The sequence below is a fragment of the Callithrix jacchus genome, chromosome 9 (assembly GCF_049354715.1).
Source record: "Callithrix jacchus isolate 240 chromosome 9, calJac240_pri, whole genome shotgun sequence".
NCBI lineage: Eukaryota > Metazoa > Chordata > Mammalia > Primates > Cebidae > Callithrix > Callithrix jacchus.
Window position 1 is genome coordinate 73,273,277 of NC_133510.1, and position 21,866 is coordinate 73,295,142.

General features: G+C 36.0%; 1 protein-coding gene across 3 annotated transcripts in view; it reads right to left on the bottom strand.

The window, feature by feature from the left end:
• Window positions 1-21,866, bottom strand: part of PTPRR (protein tyrosine phosphatase receptor type R) — a 286,532-nt gene that overhangs the window by 108,468 nt on the left and 156,198 nt on the right. For 2 of the 3 annotated variants that reach the window (XM_002752758.6, XM_009004212.5), the window contains 3 exons: window positions 15,589-15,702; window positions 12,408-12,563; window positions 6,170-6,280 (listed from right to left, as the gene is read on the bottom strand). In XM_002752758.6, the coding sequence (XP_002752804.4) occupies window positions 6,170-6,280; window positions 12,408-12,563; window positions 15,589-15,702 (381 nt within the window). The remainder of the gene's footprint in view (window positions 1-6,169; window positions 6,281-12,407; window positions 12,564-15,588; window positions 15,703-21,866) is intronic. The other variant, XM_078336875.1, reaches the window with a different exon arrangement.

Sequence of the window (21,866 nt, forward strand, 5' to 3'; positions counted from 1 at the left end):
TAGCAATAGGGTAGTAATCAAGTTGTACAATGCAGTGATTCTCAATTGGCAGGGATTTTGCCCTCAGGAGATGTTTGGTAGTGTCTGGGGATATTTTTGGTTGTCATATTTTCAGGGTTTGGGGGGAAGGAGAAGGAAAAGGGTGCTATTGGCATCTGGTGGGCAAAGGCTAACTACCTCACAATGCATTGAAAAGGCTTCCCCCACACCCCCGTCAACAGAAATAGTAACTCCAAAATATCAGGAGTGTTGCTGGTAAAACCCTGGTGTAAGGGATCATAAAAACTTTGTGGAGTAATCTCCTCATTCCACATTTAAGTACTGAGATGTTGGATGATTTATGGAGGGTTGGAAAAAAAAACGTAGAATCTAGGTTTTCTGACTTCCAGGTATGTGATCATTCAACTCTACTGTTTCTGCCAAATTCTCCTGTCCTTCTTTGAAACCTCTTTTCCAAAGCATCTGGAAAACAGTGTCAGAGATTTTTCTCTGCACAGATTGAGATCTGGAATATAGCGTATGCATATTTCTCTGTGGGAATTCACTTTGTTTAAAAACTCAACCTAAAAGCTTTCTGCAGCAATGGCAAGTCGATATTTTGCCTTCATCTCTAAGAGCTTGTTTGACTAGCTCTTTTTATTGGAATAAAGTCATGTAATAATTTGAAAAAGGAAAAAACATATTATTGAATGAGAGGAGCTGTAAAAGTCAAACTATACCAAGAGAAAGAAAATAGTGGGAACTAAAGAACCAGAGGAATACAGAAATGAGAGGAAGCTAAAAAAATTCTATGAAGCTTTTTTGCAGCTTAAAATTTTCATTCAAAAATCTCATAAGTAACACAAAACATCCTGTTTGGATTAGAATGTGTTCAGATTTCAAAATGATGCCACCAATCACTAGTCTTTAACATTTGTTCTTTATGGCATTTTACAGTTAGTTCTGAAAGAGTTCATTCATTCTTTTCTTTCAATTTAATAGTCCTGAGTCAATCCCTACTGCATTCCATAAACAAGATATTGTAGATGCAAAAGCAACACAGAAGTCTGTCCTCTGGGAATTCATAGGCTTCCAGAAAAGATAACTGTGTAAAAAGTGTGTTCAGTACAAGGCACTAAGTGCAAAGAGACACAGGTATGGTGTGGCACACATTTACCAGTTTCATCTGGGTAGAATGGTTCTGATAAATACAGCCATTCTCATCTGCTACTACTGGAGGGATTTGTGGTCGGAAGTGTATGTTCACAAGACAGAGTGGTAAGACTAAAAACCTCACAGTTTGACACCTTATGAAATCAAATAGAATTATGTGGGCCTGACTTTCAATTTAGATAGACTTGGGTTTGAATTTTTACCACTTCCTACTCTCTGACCCCATATCCATTCATTGCACGTTCTTGTTCAAGTCATTTACTTTTTCTGAATCTTAGTTTTCTCACAAGTAAAATTAGTAAACTAAAATATGTTAAGCATTTAGTGCTAGGCAGTAAGTTTAGTACCAATAACTGCAATAAATGGAAGAAACTAATTGTTATTGTTATTACTGTTAAGACAGTTGTATTCTTCTTAATACAGAAAAAATTTGAAAATTAGTTTGAGATATATGCCTACTTAATCAATCATTCCAGCGAGGAATCTAGTCCTATTTTCCTTTGTCCTTAGGGATTATGTATAACAAATGAGAAAATTATGTTCACCTTTGACATGTATTTATTACGTGATGTTAAGGCTATAGCAGGTGGTTCAATGTAGGATTTCTTGCTACAGCTACCAGACTATAACTAGAGAAACTCTCTCTCTCCCATATGTATGACTCTCCTATGGGTCTAACATGCCAGTGCTTTTATTTGACCCAAACAACTATTTTCATGTGATTTCTAAAACTACTTTCCAGAAGCAATCTGGCCTGTAGACATTTCTACCTACATTTCATAAATGTCTTTGCACTTGTTAATAAGCCCGTAAGGACATTTGAATGTCTAATTTACATAATAAATGATGCTCTATTATTTCTTCAAGTTTAAGAACTAATTCTTCTTAGTAACAACTTTCTTTCTTCTAAAACAGACTGAATAGACTGGAAGTTGCCCACACATTTTTTCTGGGAAAACTGCATTTTTCTATTTCTCACTCCACGCACTCTACATTCACAGTTGTGAGGTGCTAAATAAGTCACACATTTGAAAATGTCATGGCTGTCTAATTTTATGCCCAGCAACATATATATATATTTATATTTATAGGAAAGTAAACAATATGCCACTTTTCAAAAATTTTTGCCAAGTCTTATGTTGTTGTTACATAGCACATACAACCTCCCATTACAGCAATTTACCTATATAATTTCATAATAAAATGACATGCTTTTCATTTCTGGCATGTAGGAAGCCTAATACAAATGGAAGCACTGATCTTTCATAAATATAATCAATGCCAGAGGGAAAATTCTGAGTTATATCTTTCCTTTGTCATCACCAAACTATGGGAAACATAACTGGAATACATGTGTTTTAGAAAGACAAAAGTGATAGTACAAGTATCGCTGAGAAATGCATGTGAAAAACTTACTTTAAATCAAGTTTATAATCACAATAATTTGAACACTTATAAAGATGAGCTTATCGTAGACAATCTCTTTAACATGTCCCTAAACGTGAACTCTTGACTCCTCTGTTGTAAGTTACATCAGATCAACTTGGCTTGGTGTTAATCCTATTGGGTAGTATTTCTTTTCTTGTGAATATGAACTTCCGGTCTGTGTGCTGCTGGTTCCTCTGTTTCTTTTCAGAATTTGTATTTATTTATATATTTTTCAGAGACAGAGTATCTGTCATTCAGGCTGGAGTAAAGTGGCATGATCATAGCTCATTGTAATTTCAAACTCCTGGGCTCCAGTGCTCCTCCCCTCTCAGTCTCCTCAGAAGCTGGGACTGCAGGCATGTCCCATCAGCCTGGCTAATCTTTTAAACCATTTTTTTTTTGTTGTAAAGATGGGTCTCACTGTGTTGCCCAGGCTGGTTTTAGACCCCTGGGCTTAAGCAATCCCCCTGTCTCTGACTTCCAAGTGCTTAGATTACAGGTGTGAGCCATTGCACCTGGTCCCCCTGCTACTTTCAAAAGTGACTCCTTCATATTAAAATTTAAGATAGCATTTGAAATCTATTTAATTATTTCTTTCATTTGTTTAAGAACTATCTGAACATGCTCATCTCCATTTCCAACACATCCCTCTCCCAGGAAATGAGAACATTTCCACACAGGCAGGGAAGCCAAATTACCTAGGAATCATCTTTAATTCCCCCCTCTTGCTGATAATTGGGACATAGCAAGTTCTGTCAGTTCTACTTACAAGTAAATCTCAATCCGCTACTACTCTCTATCCCCACCACCCACCCCTGCTCTGGGCCAGCAGCATCTTCTTCATTGGGATATTGCAGAAGCCTCCAGAAAGGTCCTCTTCCTTCCACAATTTTCCCCATCCTCTGTCCACCACCACTTTCTACCAGAAGAAAATGTGATCACACATAGAAGATCACATCAAGGCTCTGCCTAAAACATTCTTCCCCTCAGGCCTGAATAGGCTAGGCTTATTCCAGTTGCACCCACTGTACCCTCTGCCTGGGGGTCCTTTTCTCACATTTTCATCCTTAGGTCTCAAACATCTCAGATTGCTCTTCTCCACTCACTGTTATGCTCTTTTCTTCATAGCACTTATCACTGTGATTTTAAAAATATACTATTTTTTAGAGCAGTTTTAGGTTTACAGAAATACTGAACAGAATATACCAAGTTCTCACATACCTTTCTTCCCTACCTCTTCATTTTGCCCTATTAGTGATTCATTTGTTGCAATTTATGAATCAATATTGATGTATTATTATTAACTAAAGTCCATAGTGTGGATTAGGGCTCACTCTTCATACATTTTACAGGTTTTGACAAATCCATAATGTCATGAATTCATTATTACAGAATACAGAATAGTTTCACTGCCCTAAAATCTGCTGTCCTCTACTTAATTGTTCCCTTTCTCTGCAATCTCTGGCAACCACTGATATTTTTACTATCTCTATAGGCTTGACTTTTCCAGAATGTCATACAGTTGGAATCACATCATACATTCACCATTTGATATTTAAAAAATTAACTCATTTTCTATGTCTCCCTCTAAAGTAAAGACTTCAGGAGAACAGGGATCTTATCTGTCCTGTTTTCTGCTTTGCCCACAACACCAACAACAAATAGGCCCACAGAGAATACTCTGCAAGAATCTGTTGACTGAATGAATAGGCGAATTTACCTGCTAACCCAATAGAGAGAAATCACCTATACTTCTGAAATGCCCCTTTCTTGATTTGTTCTAATAACTTTGGAGCCAACTTACCTAAGTTTCTGACTTAAATATTGGGAAAGGAAGAGTCATCCGAGGTGTGACTACTACAGGTCGTTTTGCCATGAGACCAACATAGACATTTATCTAGTTAACGTTGGATACATGAGCACACCCTGAGTTAGAAATGTAGAATCTGAAACACATCCTCCATGTTAATAACAAGCTCTGCTTAGTACTCAAAGGCCGGGCATGAATCTGCTTTCCCACTTCCCTCCTTGTATCCCTGCCTTTGCTTTTCTGAATCACATCCATCGATCCCCTGAATATTTTCCACTTTTATCACTTTCAACAACTTTCTATTCTCCCCCTCCTCTTATCTTCTTAGCATGCAAAGAAGAAAAACACGCTAATTGTGACTGACAAGAGAGGGAACAGCACTTGAGATTTCCATATGAAGGAAAGAAGAACCACCTATATTAAAGGACAATTAACTATAACAAGGAACTACATCCTTAAAAGAGATGCCCAGAATACTCTGCCACAATTTCTGCAAAACCTCCAACTCTCTCATTAAAATTCTTTTCTCTTAATCTCTACCATGTGAAATATAAAAATAAGTTTTTTTTAACTCAATTTAAAATTTTTCTTTTGTTTATTGAGTCACAATTCTTAGAATTTTTTTTTCTTAGCGCCTGACCTATAGAAGCTACCTCTGAATGTATTATGGTGGAAGATTTAGGGTGTTCTTGTTACTTCACATATTTTGAACTCTAGAAAACATGCCTATCTTTACCCTGTTTAAGACTATGCTTGTTTTACGTCCTCTAAGGTTAGACCCATGCAGCCTCTGTCTTTCCAGATGGAGCCCTAATCTTTCTAACAGTAACCCCTTCCCAGCAGGGGGAGCAGAAATAAACAACGTCCAATAAAACACATAGCAACATTGTTGATTGTGGAGAGAAATAAGGAGTGTAATGACTTTTGGGGGGCACTTAAAAACTAAGGAAGAAGTATTTTTTTTAATGTACAAAATTAAAAAGAACATAGCTCACAGGGAAAAAGGACATTAAAACCCTATTTGTAAACTCTAAATATTATACATCTTGAAATTTTCAAGAGAGCAGAAAAATCTTATTCTACTCTAAACATACTGTTAATTCATTCAATACTAAATAGTACTGCTTAATTTAGTGGGTTAGGTTTATTTTGGATTCTATTTTTAAAATTAGAAATATGCTTTTAAAGCCTGCATATTATTACTTACAGAGCTATCCCAGCATATGCATTTATACTTTTGTATTATTTATTCACCTTAAAAATGAACTAGTAGTCTAGCTAATTTAGCCTTTGAGGGTATAATCATCTCCTTTTCATAGAATGCTTTTGAGGCCTTTTAAAAATAAGGAAATCAACCGTTCCTTAGGGAGTAAGCTTGTCCCAAAGACATATTTCTTTTTAATTTTTTTCCTGAGTTCCATAAAGATGATATAAAAGGAGATATAAAGAAAACCCAAAGTGTGCCCGTGAGACTTTACTGATGTCGAGGGCTTCAGCGACCTCAGTAAATCACTTTCTAAAGCTTCATTCTCAGAGTTGATCAAGTTACTAAAAACTGCACTGCAATTACAGCCTTATTATTCAGGTCAGCATCCTTAATTCCATAAGCTCTCCTTTAGAAATCTCTCTGCTGTCAGATATGAAATATTCCTAATCTAACGGGATCATAGTCTTGCTTCTGCTCCCGAGCATTTTAGCATTCATTTGAATGGCAATGTACCCACTAATACCAAGCAGTGGGCTCAGCAAAGGATAAAACAGACAAAGAAGCAAACTTACCATCAAACACGTTACTATAATAACAAAGATGCTGAGAAAAATGACAACAGCATAAAATCCCTCTTTGCTCCAGATTTTGTCCGCTTCATGCTGCCCTTGTAAAACATTTTTCTTTAAAAGCAAAACAGAAAGTCCGATGTTAAGTGAGAGCTTGAGAAAACTGGCATTCTTATCAGATACTAAACATATTTTTAGCCTTATTCCATTCAGCATAGTGCAACACACCTACACCCCCCTCTACCAGAGCTGCTTCTCAAATTGATCTAAGACAACAGACTGCCATCCTTATATAGCAAAAAAAATTATTTAGTCTCCCTGGAATAGGAGCAAGCATGCCTGACATGGCATCCGCAGGTCCCAGGCTTTCTAAATATCCCTGAGCGTCTCTCTTGGAAACTACCTGGCTCAAAGGTAAGAGAGTTCTGTTCTTTTCTGTGTGGAGGAAATTGTTTCTGAATATTTCCTTACTCTAAGTCCCCTCCCACAACATCAACACCCTGGATTACGTGCTGTAATACTGTTCTTTACTTTTAAACAAAAGTGAAGCAGGTGCAAACAAAAGCGTGTGGTGCATTAATAAGTACAGCAACAACGCCAGGATTATTTCCTTCTTTTCTTGCTTTTAATCACATCTTTTTTTTTAAGTGGAGTCTATATTGTCAAAATCTGGCTAACGTATCATCTCAACGACATATATTTTTAGAATACCACATATTTTTCTAAAGTAATGGGGAACATCAAAATGTTCAGAATTATTTGGCAATAAAAGGTAAAATTCATAGATTTATCTTTATTTCTATCATTTTTGTTCCACTTTGGGGGTGGAAGAATGGAGAAGCAGCCCAAATAAAGTGTGCATGACTGTATTAGTTTTATTTCATTAATTCTTTTTTTCTAAATAAGCACATTGACTAACATTTATTCTTAGAATAAAATTGTTTTATAATTTAGTGACAGTATAGATTTATGGTTAATGAAACTAACTTGAAATTAAATGGTACATGATTAGGAAAAACATATAAAGGCTAAATCAAGTCTAACACTTTAATTCATCTAAAATTTCACTTTTGTTGAAGGTTGCCTCCCTTGAGTGAGGATACATATCTGCCCTTGGAGATTGTCTCCAGTGATTAAGAAGGCCTTGAGTAAAACATAAATTATAGGTATCTGAACTTTGAAATCATTGCTAATTTACTTTTAAGCCTTTAAAAAATAAAACATATCCAACATTTATAAATCAGACACAAAATTTACCTTGAAAAATATTTTATGAGAACTTTTATTCTGGAATGCAAGTGAGTTCTGGTGGGAAGATAAGCAAGGCTGAACAGAAAAGATTTTGAGTTCAATTGTGATTACAAATATTATTTGGAGAAAGCCTTTAATAATTGCTAAGTAATCAGGATTCTATTTCCTTTATTTGTAAAAATTGATGTGCTCATTAATTATAATATAATAGTATCTTGCCTACTTTCTGGGACATAGATGCATAGATATAAGAAATGATTTAGATTTGAATTTTAAAGATACATAAACAATAAATCAGTGGAGAACCTGCAAATATTTGATTGATAAAATGATTAGAAACCAAGTATCCTGCCGCAAAGAAAACTTTGGGTTCAGGTGACATATTTTCTTTCCCCTCTTTGATGTCAGCCATATCGTTTTTTATTCCAATGTCTCTATAAGCATAGCTGGAAACTAATAGAACAGAAAAGTCTTGCAGAAATCAGGTATAAATATGGAAATGAATTTTTTACAGGCAACAAAATAGCATCCATTGTTTGCTATGAAAGCAAACTAGTTAAGCCTTCAAGTAGGCAGCATAAATTTGTCAAATTTAAGTATAAGGAGTTGAGCTTAAGCCCATGTAAAATTTGGATAAAAAGGGGTGGTTAGGTGGGTGGAAAGAGATTTTGTGTTCCTAACCCGATTTGGTTCATTTTTTTTCCTTGCTGTAGTTCTGTAACTCCTAGAATATCAACATGTTCCTTCCTGCTTAAGACAAACCTGTTTTGTTTTCTTTTTTAACTGAAGCAGTAATATGAAAAAATTAACTCCTACCCTCCCATCCCCCACCCTCAGTTAAGAAGACATGTGTTTTGAACTCCTAGAACTTAGTCACTGCATTTTCTTGATAAATAGATTTCTTTCTGAGTCATGCTACTCCTGCTGAACACTACTATATTTGTACAGAGATCTAAAAAACCTGATAAGGGCAGGGCAATAAATGGAAAAGTTTGTAGTTAAGAGCTCACAAATCAAAAGACTATAATTCACAAGAATCTTCAATCTAACCTTTGCATTCGGTTAACCCCATGCTTTTTATAGTTGTCAGGGGGCTGAGGGTTGAATACTTCAGAGGCTCTGTTGTTGGGTCAAGCTAAAGCCACTATATCATCTTTATGTTTTATTTTATAGCCACACTGTTTTGCCCTTTAACTTAGTTGCAGTAAAAGAAGCTGATGGGTTTTGTTTTATTATTTAAAATTTGGGCAGTTTTCTGTATAGGTAACAATGTCTTCTCTATATCCTGTTTAATAATTTGATGCAGTATAGCTCATTCTTTTTTCTTTCTTTTGTCTTTCCTCTCTCTTTAAATATTTTAATCAATTCTGATGTCAGATGCAGAAGGAGATCCCAAATGCTAGGAGAGATGATTCAGAGATACAGAGGACCTAGGAGATACACCTCTTTGAAAGAGATGAAGCACACAGAATAAGAATAAAGTGCAAATGTTACAAAGTATCTGGTTAATTTGATTGACTTAGGCAGATAAATGAGATGTATCCTATAACAATATGGCTTTGTTTGATAAATGCCAAGCTTCCATTGTACTGTGCATAATGTGAGCAATTGTTCTAATGGTTTAATACAGGTTGATGTTGACTGTATGCTCCTCAGCACTGTATGGCTAGGTCTATGCTAATTTAGACTAGACTACCAGCTAGAGTTCCTAATTTGAAGGAATAATCATTAAACTCACACGTTACTGTTTATATTTATATGTAACGGCTTTTTTTCTTCATAAATATTTCATGAGGGTATCAGTCAGCACATTGGACTTTTATTCAAAGAAGGCCACTTTCTCCTTTGAAATAATAAGATTTGGAAACTGGAATAATTTGCAGTTGAACAACAACAGAATTCCTAAATAATTTTTTAAAATGTCAATACAGAATTTACTGTTTTAACAGGTATTTAATTTATTTTATAAAAACATTTAATTTTATTTTTCTGGGATTTTACTTATTAGGCAAGAGGAGGTCTAGTTTTGTCTGCATGAGTGCCTATAATGTTCTACATATCATATAAAAATATATAGAAGAAATAATGTCTTTTCCTTCAAGAAATAGATTACAAATGAAAACAGATCACTAAACAAAAATAGTTTTCTAGTTGGTATTTTTTTTGTTTGTTTCTCAAGAGTCATTTTCAATTAAAAAAATCAAGCATATGAAAAAAAATCTTTCCATGAAAGTGATTAACATAAGTTTAGAAAGAGATGCTTTGAGACATCATTCACAATGTTCTATAATTCATGCAAAAGATGAAAAGCAAAAATACCAAGTTCATTTTTTCTGTTAATGAACATGTTGCAATAGCATGTTACAACTTTAAGATTAAAATGTGAGAAAATGGATTGAGGCATAAATTGTTATACAACATTAACCACAGAAAAGATGAATAAAGATGTAAGAAAACTGACAGAATAGCATTCACCAGTTTTACTACCAACCAATAGTTTTTCAGGGCTCCTTTAGTTTGTATCTAAACCAAGGACCTCCCCACTGGGGTGTCTGCTCACTACAGACAGCTTTTCTCTGTTTCTGCAATTCAAGATTCTGGTCAAAGGTCAAAGGGTAATGCCTGGCACCTTCTACAAGTGTCCAAACAAAATGTTCAAACAATCCATCTGTCCTTCATGATATGCTCCTTACACCTAATTCAAATACTTCCTCGTCTTCTGTAATACATATTTTCTAAATTCTAGATTTCTAGATTCCAACAATTTTATGAGAAACTGTCACATTTTGATCATCAAATACACTTTCATTATTCAAGTGTAGTCTATTGTGAGCTACTAGCTCCGTGAGAGGCCATTAAGCTAAGTACCTCACCTTCACTGGACGGGTATATTGGAGGATGCCCAACCAAGTACTTCTGTTATGCCAGCTCTTTTTGTATGGGCAGCTTTTCTTGGTTTGCAAATCTGAGTTACTCAATAAGGTGCTATATTCTTAAAGCCCTCAGACTGGCTTTTGAACTCAGAATAAAGCAACAGGAAAGACCATTTATATGATTCTCTAAAAGCTTATGGGAAGCAGAATATATTTATCCAATGGTCTTTCTAAAATTTAAAGAATTGTCCTAGGCAAGATATGTACTAATCAGTCTACGAAGAGCCTGAAGGGGATGGGAACACAGGGTAAAGAGCACCTTCATCTGTGGAGGCACAAGGGATACTTTGCTACACAGTAGGTGATATTGAGAAATGAAAGGTGTGTAGACAAATCAATATACACAAAAGCATGGAGGAAGGAGAGAGTGTGTGTATCACGGTATCTATCAAGTTCAGAAGTGCTGAAATGTAAACTAGGAAACTGTTGTTTGACAATTATAAAGTCCAGCATACAAAGGATCATATGACATATTAAGAAATCTAGACTTCATTTCATCGTATTTTGAAAGTCAAAGAAGAATCATGAAATTAGGAGGGCATGGCCAAATTTACACTGAGGAAGTATTACTTTGCTGGCAGGACAGAAAACACATTGGGTGTGCTGGGAAAGATAACAGAGAGAGGCACAAAACCAAATGCAGGAAAACTAGTTGTGGGTGATTGTGACAGTCATGGTTTAATGATGACATATATTCTCATGTGCCAATTCATTCTGCATTCAAATTACATTTGTGTGCTACCTACTGTGTGACAATTTCTACATTTATTTAAAAAATTCAATCCATATTTCAAGTTTATAAGTGCTATAACCATTTTGGATTTGAAGAAACTGAGGCTCAGGGAGGTTGACACTATGCAAAGGCTGATGACCTCACAGAGATTAAATGGCCTGCCCAAGATCACACATATTTTAAATGTGTCTTTGGGAAACAAACTCAATCTGGGCTCAAGTGATCCTGCTGCCTCAGCCTCCCCAGTAGTTAGGATTACTGGGGAGGGAAGCCACCATGCCCACCCAGAGTTTTTTTATACTACACTTGTGATACTTATTAAAATAAGAGGCAGTGTGCTTTACCGTAAAGGCGAATAGACTAGACATCAGGAGATCTACATTTTGGCCAGGCAAGATGGCTCACTCACACCTGTAATCCCAGCATTCTGGGAAGCCAAGGTGGGAGGATCACTTAAGGCCAGGCATTCAAGACCAGCCTGGGCAACATAGCTCAACCCTGCCTCTTTAAAAGAAAAAAAAAAACAAAAGAAAAGGTATCAAGATTTTAGGTGGTGCTTTGTGCCTCTCTTGTTCTGTCACCTTGAGACAGTCACTTAATTTTTATGGGTCATACTTTCTGTATCTACAAGGTGTTACACATGTTCCCTCCAGTCTAATTTCATGATTGCATGAATTGAATTACATGTATTTAAGATGACGGTGCTTCCAGCATGTTTGTTAGAGCAGGATGGAGTAAAAGAAGTGGAAAGGGAAATAAATCCACTCAGGAGTGAGATGGTAGAGGTGGCAGAGAAAATGCTTTAAAAGTGCCAAACTTGGAAAATACTATGAAGAAACGTGTAGTTCTTAAGATTGTTTCTTCAACAAAAGAAAAATCACACTTCAAATTAATTCCAAAGTTATGGGAAACAGTGAATATCTGGTGAATTTTGACATTGAAAACAATGAGGAGGGGTGTACCTGTACAGAAAGAAAGGTTTAAAGGTATTTTTTTGACATATCACTTTCAAGTGATCACTTGACAAATACATCTAAATCTTCTTTCTTCTAGAAAATTTACTAGGTAAGTCAAAATAAGTTATAAGGCCAGAAAGGTTTGAAGAAGAAAAATGCCAAAGAGCGAAACTTCAATGTGAAAACACATTTCCTTAAGAAGTAAACATGTACAATGTAAAGATCAGGAAATTCTGACACTCAGGGAAATTTTTATTATCAAGTAATATACAATAAACAGCTTTCATCTCAAAGCCTCTTGGGGTTGAATTACCATAGCATGCTAACTGTTCACATTTTAAAATGAAACGTTTTGTGCAACAACATACCTCAGGAGAGATGTCTGTAATTCCAAATTGGGATAAACTTTGATGCAAAACATTGATATTAAGTGAACGAAGAACTTCCTCAGAGGGCAGAGCATCAGAAATTCCTGTTTTACGGTTTATGGGAGACACAAACAGTTCAATACTGTTCTTCTTTCCCTAATAAAAACAGAGTATTTGTATGTGTTATAGACATTTTAAACAACTTTGGAGAATATTTTTACCTTTCCTTTAGAAACATTAAAGGAAGTCAGAATTCTAGGATCCTAAAAGGCATTGTGGAGATTATATTTATAGTTATTTTCTGGTAGACTTAATATCACCAGTCCAAAGTCTAAAATCTTCAAATAGCTTTCTTGCAATTAGTTGTCCCCCTCAAGATTTTTAATTTTGTATTTCATTGTATGCTGATTAATTTACCATTTCATATTGTAATTTTTTGATGTAGATTATTCAGATGTTCCCTGAGTAATTATGTTTAAAGAAGCATTTTAAAATCAAGTGAGTTAAATACAATCCAATGTAATAGTAAAATTGCATATTAGACATCACCACTTTCTCTGTTACTTTATAGATTCTGTTAATGTGAAGGCTTGGCTAACTAAGGAAGATGGTGCCATATGAGCTTTGAAATTTTTTTCCTGATTCTCTTCTTCACTTCAAATATGTCACACAGTTAATATCAGTCATTTAGTAGAAATGCATATATTGTGTAATGATGTCATAATACTTTTCCTATTAGTATTACTTCATTAGCTAAAATGGAATAAGAGAATTACCATAAATGTCTGATAGTCTACATATGGACACAAAAACAGCAGACAAAAATGACATGGCCATTGATAATATTATCTTTTATAACTTATGTAATACACTAACAGAATGAAATTATTGTTAGCCTTCTTTGTGACACATGGAGCTCTCTTATGCTAGAAAATTCTCTCTTAATGTGCTTTATCAGAATTTTAGCTGGGTATAAAATGAAGTATCAGTTTACTACTAGCAAGCCCAGAAAAGTATTTTCATGTATGCAGAGAACAACAGACAATAATTAAATACTGATGTGAAACATGTTTATAATAATTTAAATAGTTTGTGACTTAATAACATTGACAGTAGGGACAGAGCACTTGTGTTGTGCCTGACATGCTCCTATTTACCTTAAATCTCTTATCTCATTTATTGCTCAGAACACCCCCAGATAATAGGTATTATGGTTGTCTCTATTTTACAAATGAAACGTAAGTGGCTTGTCCACATTCACATGGATGGAATATGGCCACACTGGAAATGCAGTATGGTTTTGTCTGTCTCCAAAACACATGCTGTTAATCACCACACCCTGCTATCTCAGGTATTGTAACTTTAGCTATTACAGTAACTACTTTTAACTATGCTATTAACATTCTGAGGATAAGCATATCCCTTCCTCAGTGAGACAAATCCCTCCTTCATCCCTTGCAAACAGCTATAATGCTCATTAACCCTATATGTATAAAAGTATATCTAAGATATCCATATCTAAATAATCTCTCTATATATCTTAGCAAAATACAGACACACAGGTTTATGCATATATATTTTTATATGTATATATAAAAAAATCTAGATCTAGATTCAAGACTTTTTTTAGAGACAGAGTTTCACTGTTGTTGACCAGGATGGAGGGCAATGGCATGATTTCTGCTGACTGCAACCTCTACCTCTCAGCTTCAAGCAATTCTCCTGCCTAAGCCTCCCAAGTAGATGGGATTACTGACACCCACAACCAAGCCTGGCTATTTTTTTATATTTTTAGTAGAGACAGGGTTTCACCTTGTTGGCAAGGCAGGTCTCGAACTCCTGACCTTAGGTGATCCACCCACCTTGGCATCCCAAAGTTCTGGGATTACAGGGATGAGCCACCACACCCAGCCAAGACTTCTTTAATACTTAAATCTTCTCATTTGAGCAAGGTATGCCCCGGATATAAGTAACCTTGACTATTCAGGAGAATGGTATATTTCTTCTGTGGTACAAGTTAAAACTTTTTAAAAGCTTGTTCAGTTCTACAACATTGTTGATTCACAGAATACAAGTTTTTATGAGGAAATGAAACAACTCACTCTCTACACACAGAAAAAATAAAAAGAAACATAAAACCCAAACCAAAACAAAAAGCAAATTCCCTCCATAGTGAAGGCAGACTGAGCAGCAGAAAGCTGAACTCCATGAAGAAGAAGCACAGCAATTTAAGGTTGGGAGAATGCAGTGGAAATTAAGAACAATTTAAAACTTGTACAGTGATCCCGAAGCCCCTTTTCACATAAAAATGAGGTGACTAGCTATTTACAAAGAGACAGTCATCTGATCTGAATTTGCGTTTTTTTTTTTGGCCTTTTCTCACACCCACTTTCCAATGCAGTTGGGAACATGTAGTTGGATAATATCCAGGTTCCCAAACACCGAGGAAAGACAGGAATTAATGAATGTGGGTGACTGACAGATAGGCCTACCTGGGTCCTATACAATAGATCTTTTGGGTTTACTTCATTTTTAAAATTTTTATTTTTTACTTTACCCACTCAGATGCCCATTCAAGTTTTCTCTTGGTTTTCCCGGACTACCAATTCCGACATTCCATCTGGGCTGCAGTCCTCAGGGTCAGTTCTTCTTTATTCTTTATTTAAAATGCACCCCCTCCGCCTTGTGTATTCACTGTCCATCATTCTATTGATATATTTGAAAGGGCTTTAATAAATAATGTGTGGAAACAGTGCCTCACCTGATTCAGAGGCATTCACTCTAATAGAGAATGTTTTTGGACTAGTGCCAGGTTGGTAAGGCAAATGTTTTGGGCCCTTTCATATTTACCACAGGAGCTAGGCTTGAACTATGACAGGGAGTTAAGAAACTTCCACTATAAAAAGCCAGATGATAAAAAATGTAGGCTTCATGAGCCAATGTATTGCAACTACTGAACTCTGCCTCTGTAATATAAAAGTCACCATGGGCAATGCATTGATAGTGGATATGGCTTATTTCATAAAATTTTATTTACAAAAACAGATGATGTACCAGATTTGGCTCATGAGCCATACAACTAAAGTGTGAGCCCTTTAGTGATTAAAACACACACACACACACACACACACACACACACACAGAGCTTGAATTTTGGGAATGTAAAATGTAGGTAACTTACAATGAGGCGATTGATGTGCACTTGCTGAGGTAAGAGTCCTAAAGCTGCAGCCACTCCTTGACGGAAGATCCGAAGCAAGGTTATGTTCAGCTTGTTTATATCCATTTGCAGTGTCTGGAAAATAAGACAAAAATAAATCCAAATTATAGTTTTAATAAGTCTTTGGTTCAGCACATTCAGTTCTTGACTGATGACTGACCACCACAATTTCTGTGACGTTTACACTAATAATACTTTATTACACTTTTGATAGAAATAAAATTATAGGAACATTGCATGTGAAGTTTTAAATAGTATTAGTTAAAAAGATATATTATATACACCATGGAACATTATGCAGTGATAAAAAGAATGAGATTATGTGCTTCGCAGCAACATGGATGCCACCAGAGGCCATTATCCCAAGCAAAGTAATGCAGAAACAGGAAACCAAATACTGCATGTTCTTACCTACAAGTGAGAGCTGAACACTGAGTACCCATGGACATAAACACGAGAGCCATGGACACTGGGGACTGCTGGAGGAGAAAGGAAGGGGAGAGGTGAGGAACTGCCTATTGGGTGCTGTGCTCAATTCCTGGGTCATGGGATCATCTGTACCCTCAACTTCAGTGTTATGACGCAGCGTTCCCATGTGGCAAACCTGCACATATACACCCTAAATCTAAAATAAAAGTTGATTTTTTAAAAAAGATGATGTATTATATAATAAGGCAATTTGTCCAGTTATAATAAAAAGCAAAAATGGTCAATTCATAAAGAATTTCATTGAAATGTGCCTTGAATAATTTTGCTTTAGTTCAGTTCCAGATGACAGAATGGAATCTGTAGCCAAGCATATTTCAATTATCCATCACCAATTTGTGTTCACAAAAGTCACAAAGAGAAAGATGCTGTGTAAGTTCCATAAGGCCTGTCTTGGCAGTTTCTATACATAGTGATTTGCTGCCAGTGCAAGGCAAAAGAATGAGGTGCAAGAATACATTTTCAAACTCTGGTAAAAATGCCAGTGATACTGATGATTTGGTCTAAGATAAACAATTCTTATTCAGTTGTTTGGGCAAACACTTAACTTTCAGGTTTGCTCTGGAAAAAATTTAAATATTAACAAATTCCTAAAATACAAAATATGATAATGACAATATTACAATTAAAACAGTAACCTTTGTTGAAGCCTCAGCATGATTACTACACTGAAATAATGAAGTAGTTTACTACATGTATTTTCAAAAATGCCTCAATCATTTGAGAGATACTCAAGGTAGGGAAAATAAATCTTTGTGTACTTCTTTTATTCTTATAATACTTAATTCACTAATTTGACATAGTAGGCTATCAATAACTGTTGAATGGCTGCAATATCACATGTTCGGTAAAGCTAAGCCTACTTATGAGTACAGATTTCTCTGACAACCAGACTAATATACATGCACAATATCCTATAGAGTAGGAACTCTTTAGGCAAACTCTCCTCAGTTTGCTTTAAAAAGAGAATAATACTGCTTCAAGGATTTATAGTCTTATAAGGAAATACTGTAATACATCTTCTATTTTGTACCTATAAGTAGGTGCTAAGTAAGTGACTGGAAAGTGGATTAAATGTTCAATGCTACAGGAATCAGAGAGAATTTGGGAGGTCAAAAGAGGTGTAAGTGTTCCCAGTCAAGATGATGGGTCCAGCTAAAGCTCCAGATTGCATTTCCACCTTCGGGTCTCTTAATGCTTGCATGGAGGCACAGGCCCTAAGATTTGGTTAAGTTAGGGACCTGGAACTGGACTCCTTGTGAAAAATTAAGATCCAGGAAAGGGCAGAATCATTGAAAAACCCTACCTAAGAGCCCAATAATAGGCGACAACTTGCTTCTGGAAAGGAGAAATAAGGATTATGTTAATTATGTTGGAGTATATAGAAAGCTATATCAAACACCATCGGTAACACTTTTAAATTTTTAAAAATGTATCTTAATTTTTTTTAAAGCTTAAAACAACAGAAATTTCTTGTCTCACGGTACTAGAGGCTAGAAGTCTGAATCAAAGTGTGAGCAGGATCATGCTCCCTCTTAAATTTTGTAGGGGAGAATCCTTCCTTGCTTTTTCTAGCTTCGGGTGTTTGCCAGCAATCCTAGGGATTCCTTGGCTTACAGATACATCACTCTAATCTTTGCATCTGTCATCGCTTGGCTGTCTTTTCCCTGTGTCTTCACATCATCTTCTCTCTGAGTGTCTATGTCCAAATTTTCTCTTTTTATAAGGGAATCCATTATATTGGATCAGAAGCCCATCCTATTCCAGTAAGACCTCTTCTTAACTAATTATGCTTACAACAAACTTATTCCAAATAAGGTCACATTCACAGGTACTGGGAGGCTAGAACTTCAACAGATGAATTCCGGGCTGGTGATGATGTGAAATGCAATTCCACCTTTAACAAGGAGAAAGTCAGAATTCTGCAGAAAGAAGCTGCTAACTTGTAGACAGAGAACTGACCAAGAACCTTAATAATGTTGCAACATTTTTTTCTGTTTTCTGTTAGGCTCTGAGTCAATACAAGTAGGAAGTTTAACTGGTTTCCTTGGTGTTCATTCCTGGCTGGAGAGCTGTTTGGGAGGCTGGGAAGGTCCATCAGAAGCATAATTCTATTCTAGAGGTGACTTGGCAGATGGAGCTTATCATGGGTAAAGGCAGTGGCAAAGTCTTGGTGAGGCAAAAAAAGAGGTAGCTGAATCCAGACACAAGTTGAAATAGACCTTTCTGTTCCTTGTTCATTTCTTAGCATGTCACAGAAAGTAATTCCTACTAGACCTGGGTAAGCTTACTTCTCTCTCAACAGAACATTACCTTCTTCCAGAGAGTAATACTTTTTATTAAATAAAAATCATCTAATGGTACACAAGTGTTTGCTACACCATTTTCTATACTTTTAATAGCCTAAATATGTATTTAATACATAATGGAATAATTTAATGCAGAAACTAAGTCTTGAGGCCAACCTTAAAATACAAGTAGGATTTGGAAATACAGTGATGAGGAAAATAGCATTATATTGTTAAGCACAATATATGCATCTACCTGGCACACCTGGGAGAGTAGAAAATCTCAGTCTACCTGGTGGTCCTGAGAAACAGACACTGCCTTTCATCCAGTGGCCTGTGTTCATCTCTGCCAGACTGCAGAAGCTGCCATTACAGATGAGACACTTTATTGGAGACTCTGTCTACTACCCTTCCCTTGCAAGACCAAAGATGGATTCCTTAGTTTTCTCCAGTGGTGAAGACCAACCACTGACTTCTGTCTCACCAGCAGTGTTTGTCAGGCAGGGTGAGCTGGCTGACAGTGTGGCTGAATCTCCAGGGGCAGGATTTGGAGCCAATCATCTACACTAGGAACCCAAAGCCCCCTCAAGGGGGTTGTGTACACACTGGAGACCTCAATTCCCAGGGCCATGATTAACCTGAGGCTTGTAACTGTGGAAACAGTATTAAAGTCTCAGATTGAAATGGTAAATGGGAAGTGAAATAGAAACTAAAGATTTAAAAATCACTGAAAAACGGAACTTTGCAAAAATATAAAAGCTGTACATTTGAAACAGAAATTTAGACTACCCAGCTACATTGAAGAAGTGAATTGAAGTAATTAGTTGAAATTGAAATCATCTGGTTCATTGCACCAAACATTTGAATGATTTTCCTCAGTTCTCTGCTTGCCTGTGAAAAGCTGGATTGATTTTGTAGAGCATGCACAGATTTCTGACTATTCCCCATAAAAATAGTCATGCTAAAATATAGTACAAACAGGTATGTATATATTTGAGGGCCTCATTGTGCCAGACATTATATATGAGTGCAATTTGAGAAAAAGAAAGGGTTCTAGACAAAAATGAGAATTTTATTTCAGACAAAATAAAAAATAGATGACTTTCTATAGTTAGAAGATACATGTTACCTCCTTCTTTCTGGATAGATGCTAGAAACGCACAGCCCCTCCTCATCCTATTATGTGAAATCGTAACAACTATGACAGAATATAAATTTTCACAGCAGTAACAAGGCAACAGTTTTCAAGTTGCCATACAATATTGTGAGATATACTTTTGTTTGGATTCTAAGCCCATTTGTTCATTTCTAGCATTAAATGTACAAATGATTTAAGATTTTAATTTCAGAGATTAAAATGTTCTTTCCAAATGCAAATGGTAAGCTACTTTACAGTAGTAAATAATTCCAAATAGTTACTACGTAAGACAATTGAGTAATTTTATTGTTGTTACAAATGTATACACATACAGAAAAAAATATACAAAATTCAAAGACTTCCAATTCTACCTATATATGAATATATCGGGCCTCTGTCTTGTTAGATTCCTTTGTCAGTACCCTACTACTGTTCCCCCTCACAAAGGAACTACTACTTTGTGACAAGACTTACTTTCTCTGGTCCCCAGACTGCCCACCAAAGGAGTTAAAGCCTATGGGCCTTAGGTACAAATCGGGGTGATAGGATTCATGAAATGTAGCACTTGGATTTAGATACCAGCATTACGTTTGAATTATAAGTATGTGATTGGCTTTTAGCTATTTATTTTTAAAGGAAGGTTGAATTATTTTTCCCTGGCAGGGAAGCAGTTGGTCCCCTCCTAAAGTTATTAGGCAGCCTGGTCTTTCATTTGGTCATACAAAGTAAGAGTTAGGACCACACCCAGTGGTCCAGTGAGGGGACAAAGGCCAAATGTCCATCTCTCTTCCTCAGAGATATCTCAAGCCTTCTTAGAAAAGTGCTATCTCAATTCCCAACGGCCACAAAGGACCCAGCTTCCTTGAGGACCAAAGCTTGTCAGAAGAAATCCACCCACCCCTTTCTAACTCTGATGTGCCCTTTTTTTTGCTACCTGAAATCTTGAACTCCCTTCTTGGCCAAGGAGTTAGAATGGCAAGAAATTTCCAGGAAGAAAAACAAAGGTTCTCAGTGTATGCCTTTGAACTGAGTAGAGGACCCTGACCTGTCAGAGACATTTTATACTTTCACCCCTTCCCTTCTCACAATTTTCTGCACGTATCCTCTGCTACTAGTTACAGACTAATTATTTTTATTTCTATATTATACATTTCCACCTCTCGGGGTCTTACACCTGCTTCTCTCTTCCTGAATGTTCCACTCGCACTTCAAACTCATCATTACTCAAACTGAACTCACCTTTCTCCCTCTTCCTATCCACAACCAAATTTGCTTCTCTTTATACATTCACATAATGAAATGAACTATCATATTTGGGTATCATCCTGACCCTTCTGTTGTCTTCACTCTGCCGCCACCATGATATCCAATGAATAGTCAAGTTCTATTCTACCTGCTAAATATTTCTTGAATGTTGAAGAATGTTCTTAAATTATCTTTATCTATAGTTCCATCAGTTTGGCTCAGATCATCATCATGACTAACTGGACTATTTGACTAGAATCATAAAGGGTTGCCAGTTTTCTATGGTCTCTAACTAATTCCCCATATGGACATCATAGTTATTTATGTAAAATGCTAACCCAATCAAGTTACTATTTTGTTCAAAATACTGTGAGAAAAATCTCATTTTCTAATGAATGATCTTAATTCCTCCATTCACCAAATTTGCCCTGTCTTTTCAGTCTTAACCTCTTGCACCTTTCCACCACACACGTCATACTCCAGGCATACCCAAGGTTTATTAAACATGCCATGTCCTTTCCACATTGTCAGTGCGTATGGGGATCAGTGCTAGGGGCTCTTCCTTAACCTTGGAGACTCAACCTTTTTGCTACCTGGAATCTTTTAACTCCTCTACCTGGATTCAAGATTCATGGTTAGCAAAGACCATCCTGCTAGGCTTCCCTGACCTCTCCCCTATCCTTTGCTTGTTCCTTTCAGTTCTCCAATAGAACTGTGTTGGACTTTAGGATTTTTTTGTTTATATTTTTATAGTAAAAATGTCATGCTTATTACAACAAAATTTATGGTATAGATATATGGTAAAAAGTACAAATATGCTTGTCCTTGTCCTTCATCCCAATCCCTAGAAAGAACGCTGCTAACCATTTCTTATATATACTTCCAAATATTTTCTATGTGTATATAGTATAAAACATGTATATATCATATATAATATATATTACTATTAAATATAAATAGGATTAAACTATACATTTTGTTCCCCAACTTGCCTTTTTCATGTATTAATATATCTGAGATATATTTCTATATTTATAATACATATCAAATATCATGTTTTGATTCTGATCTAATAATTTCTT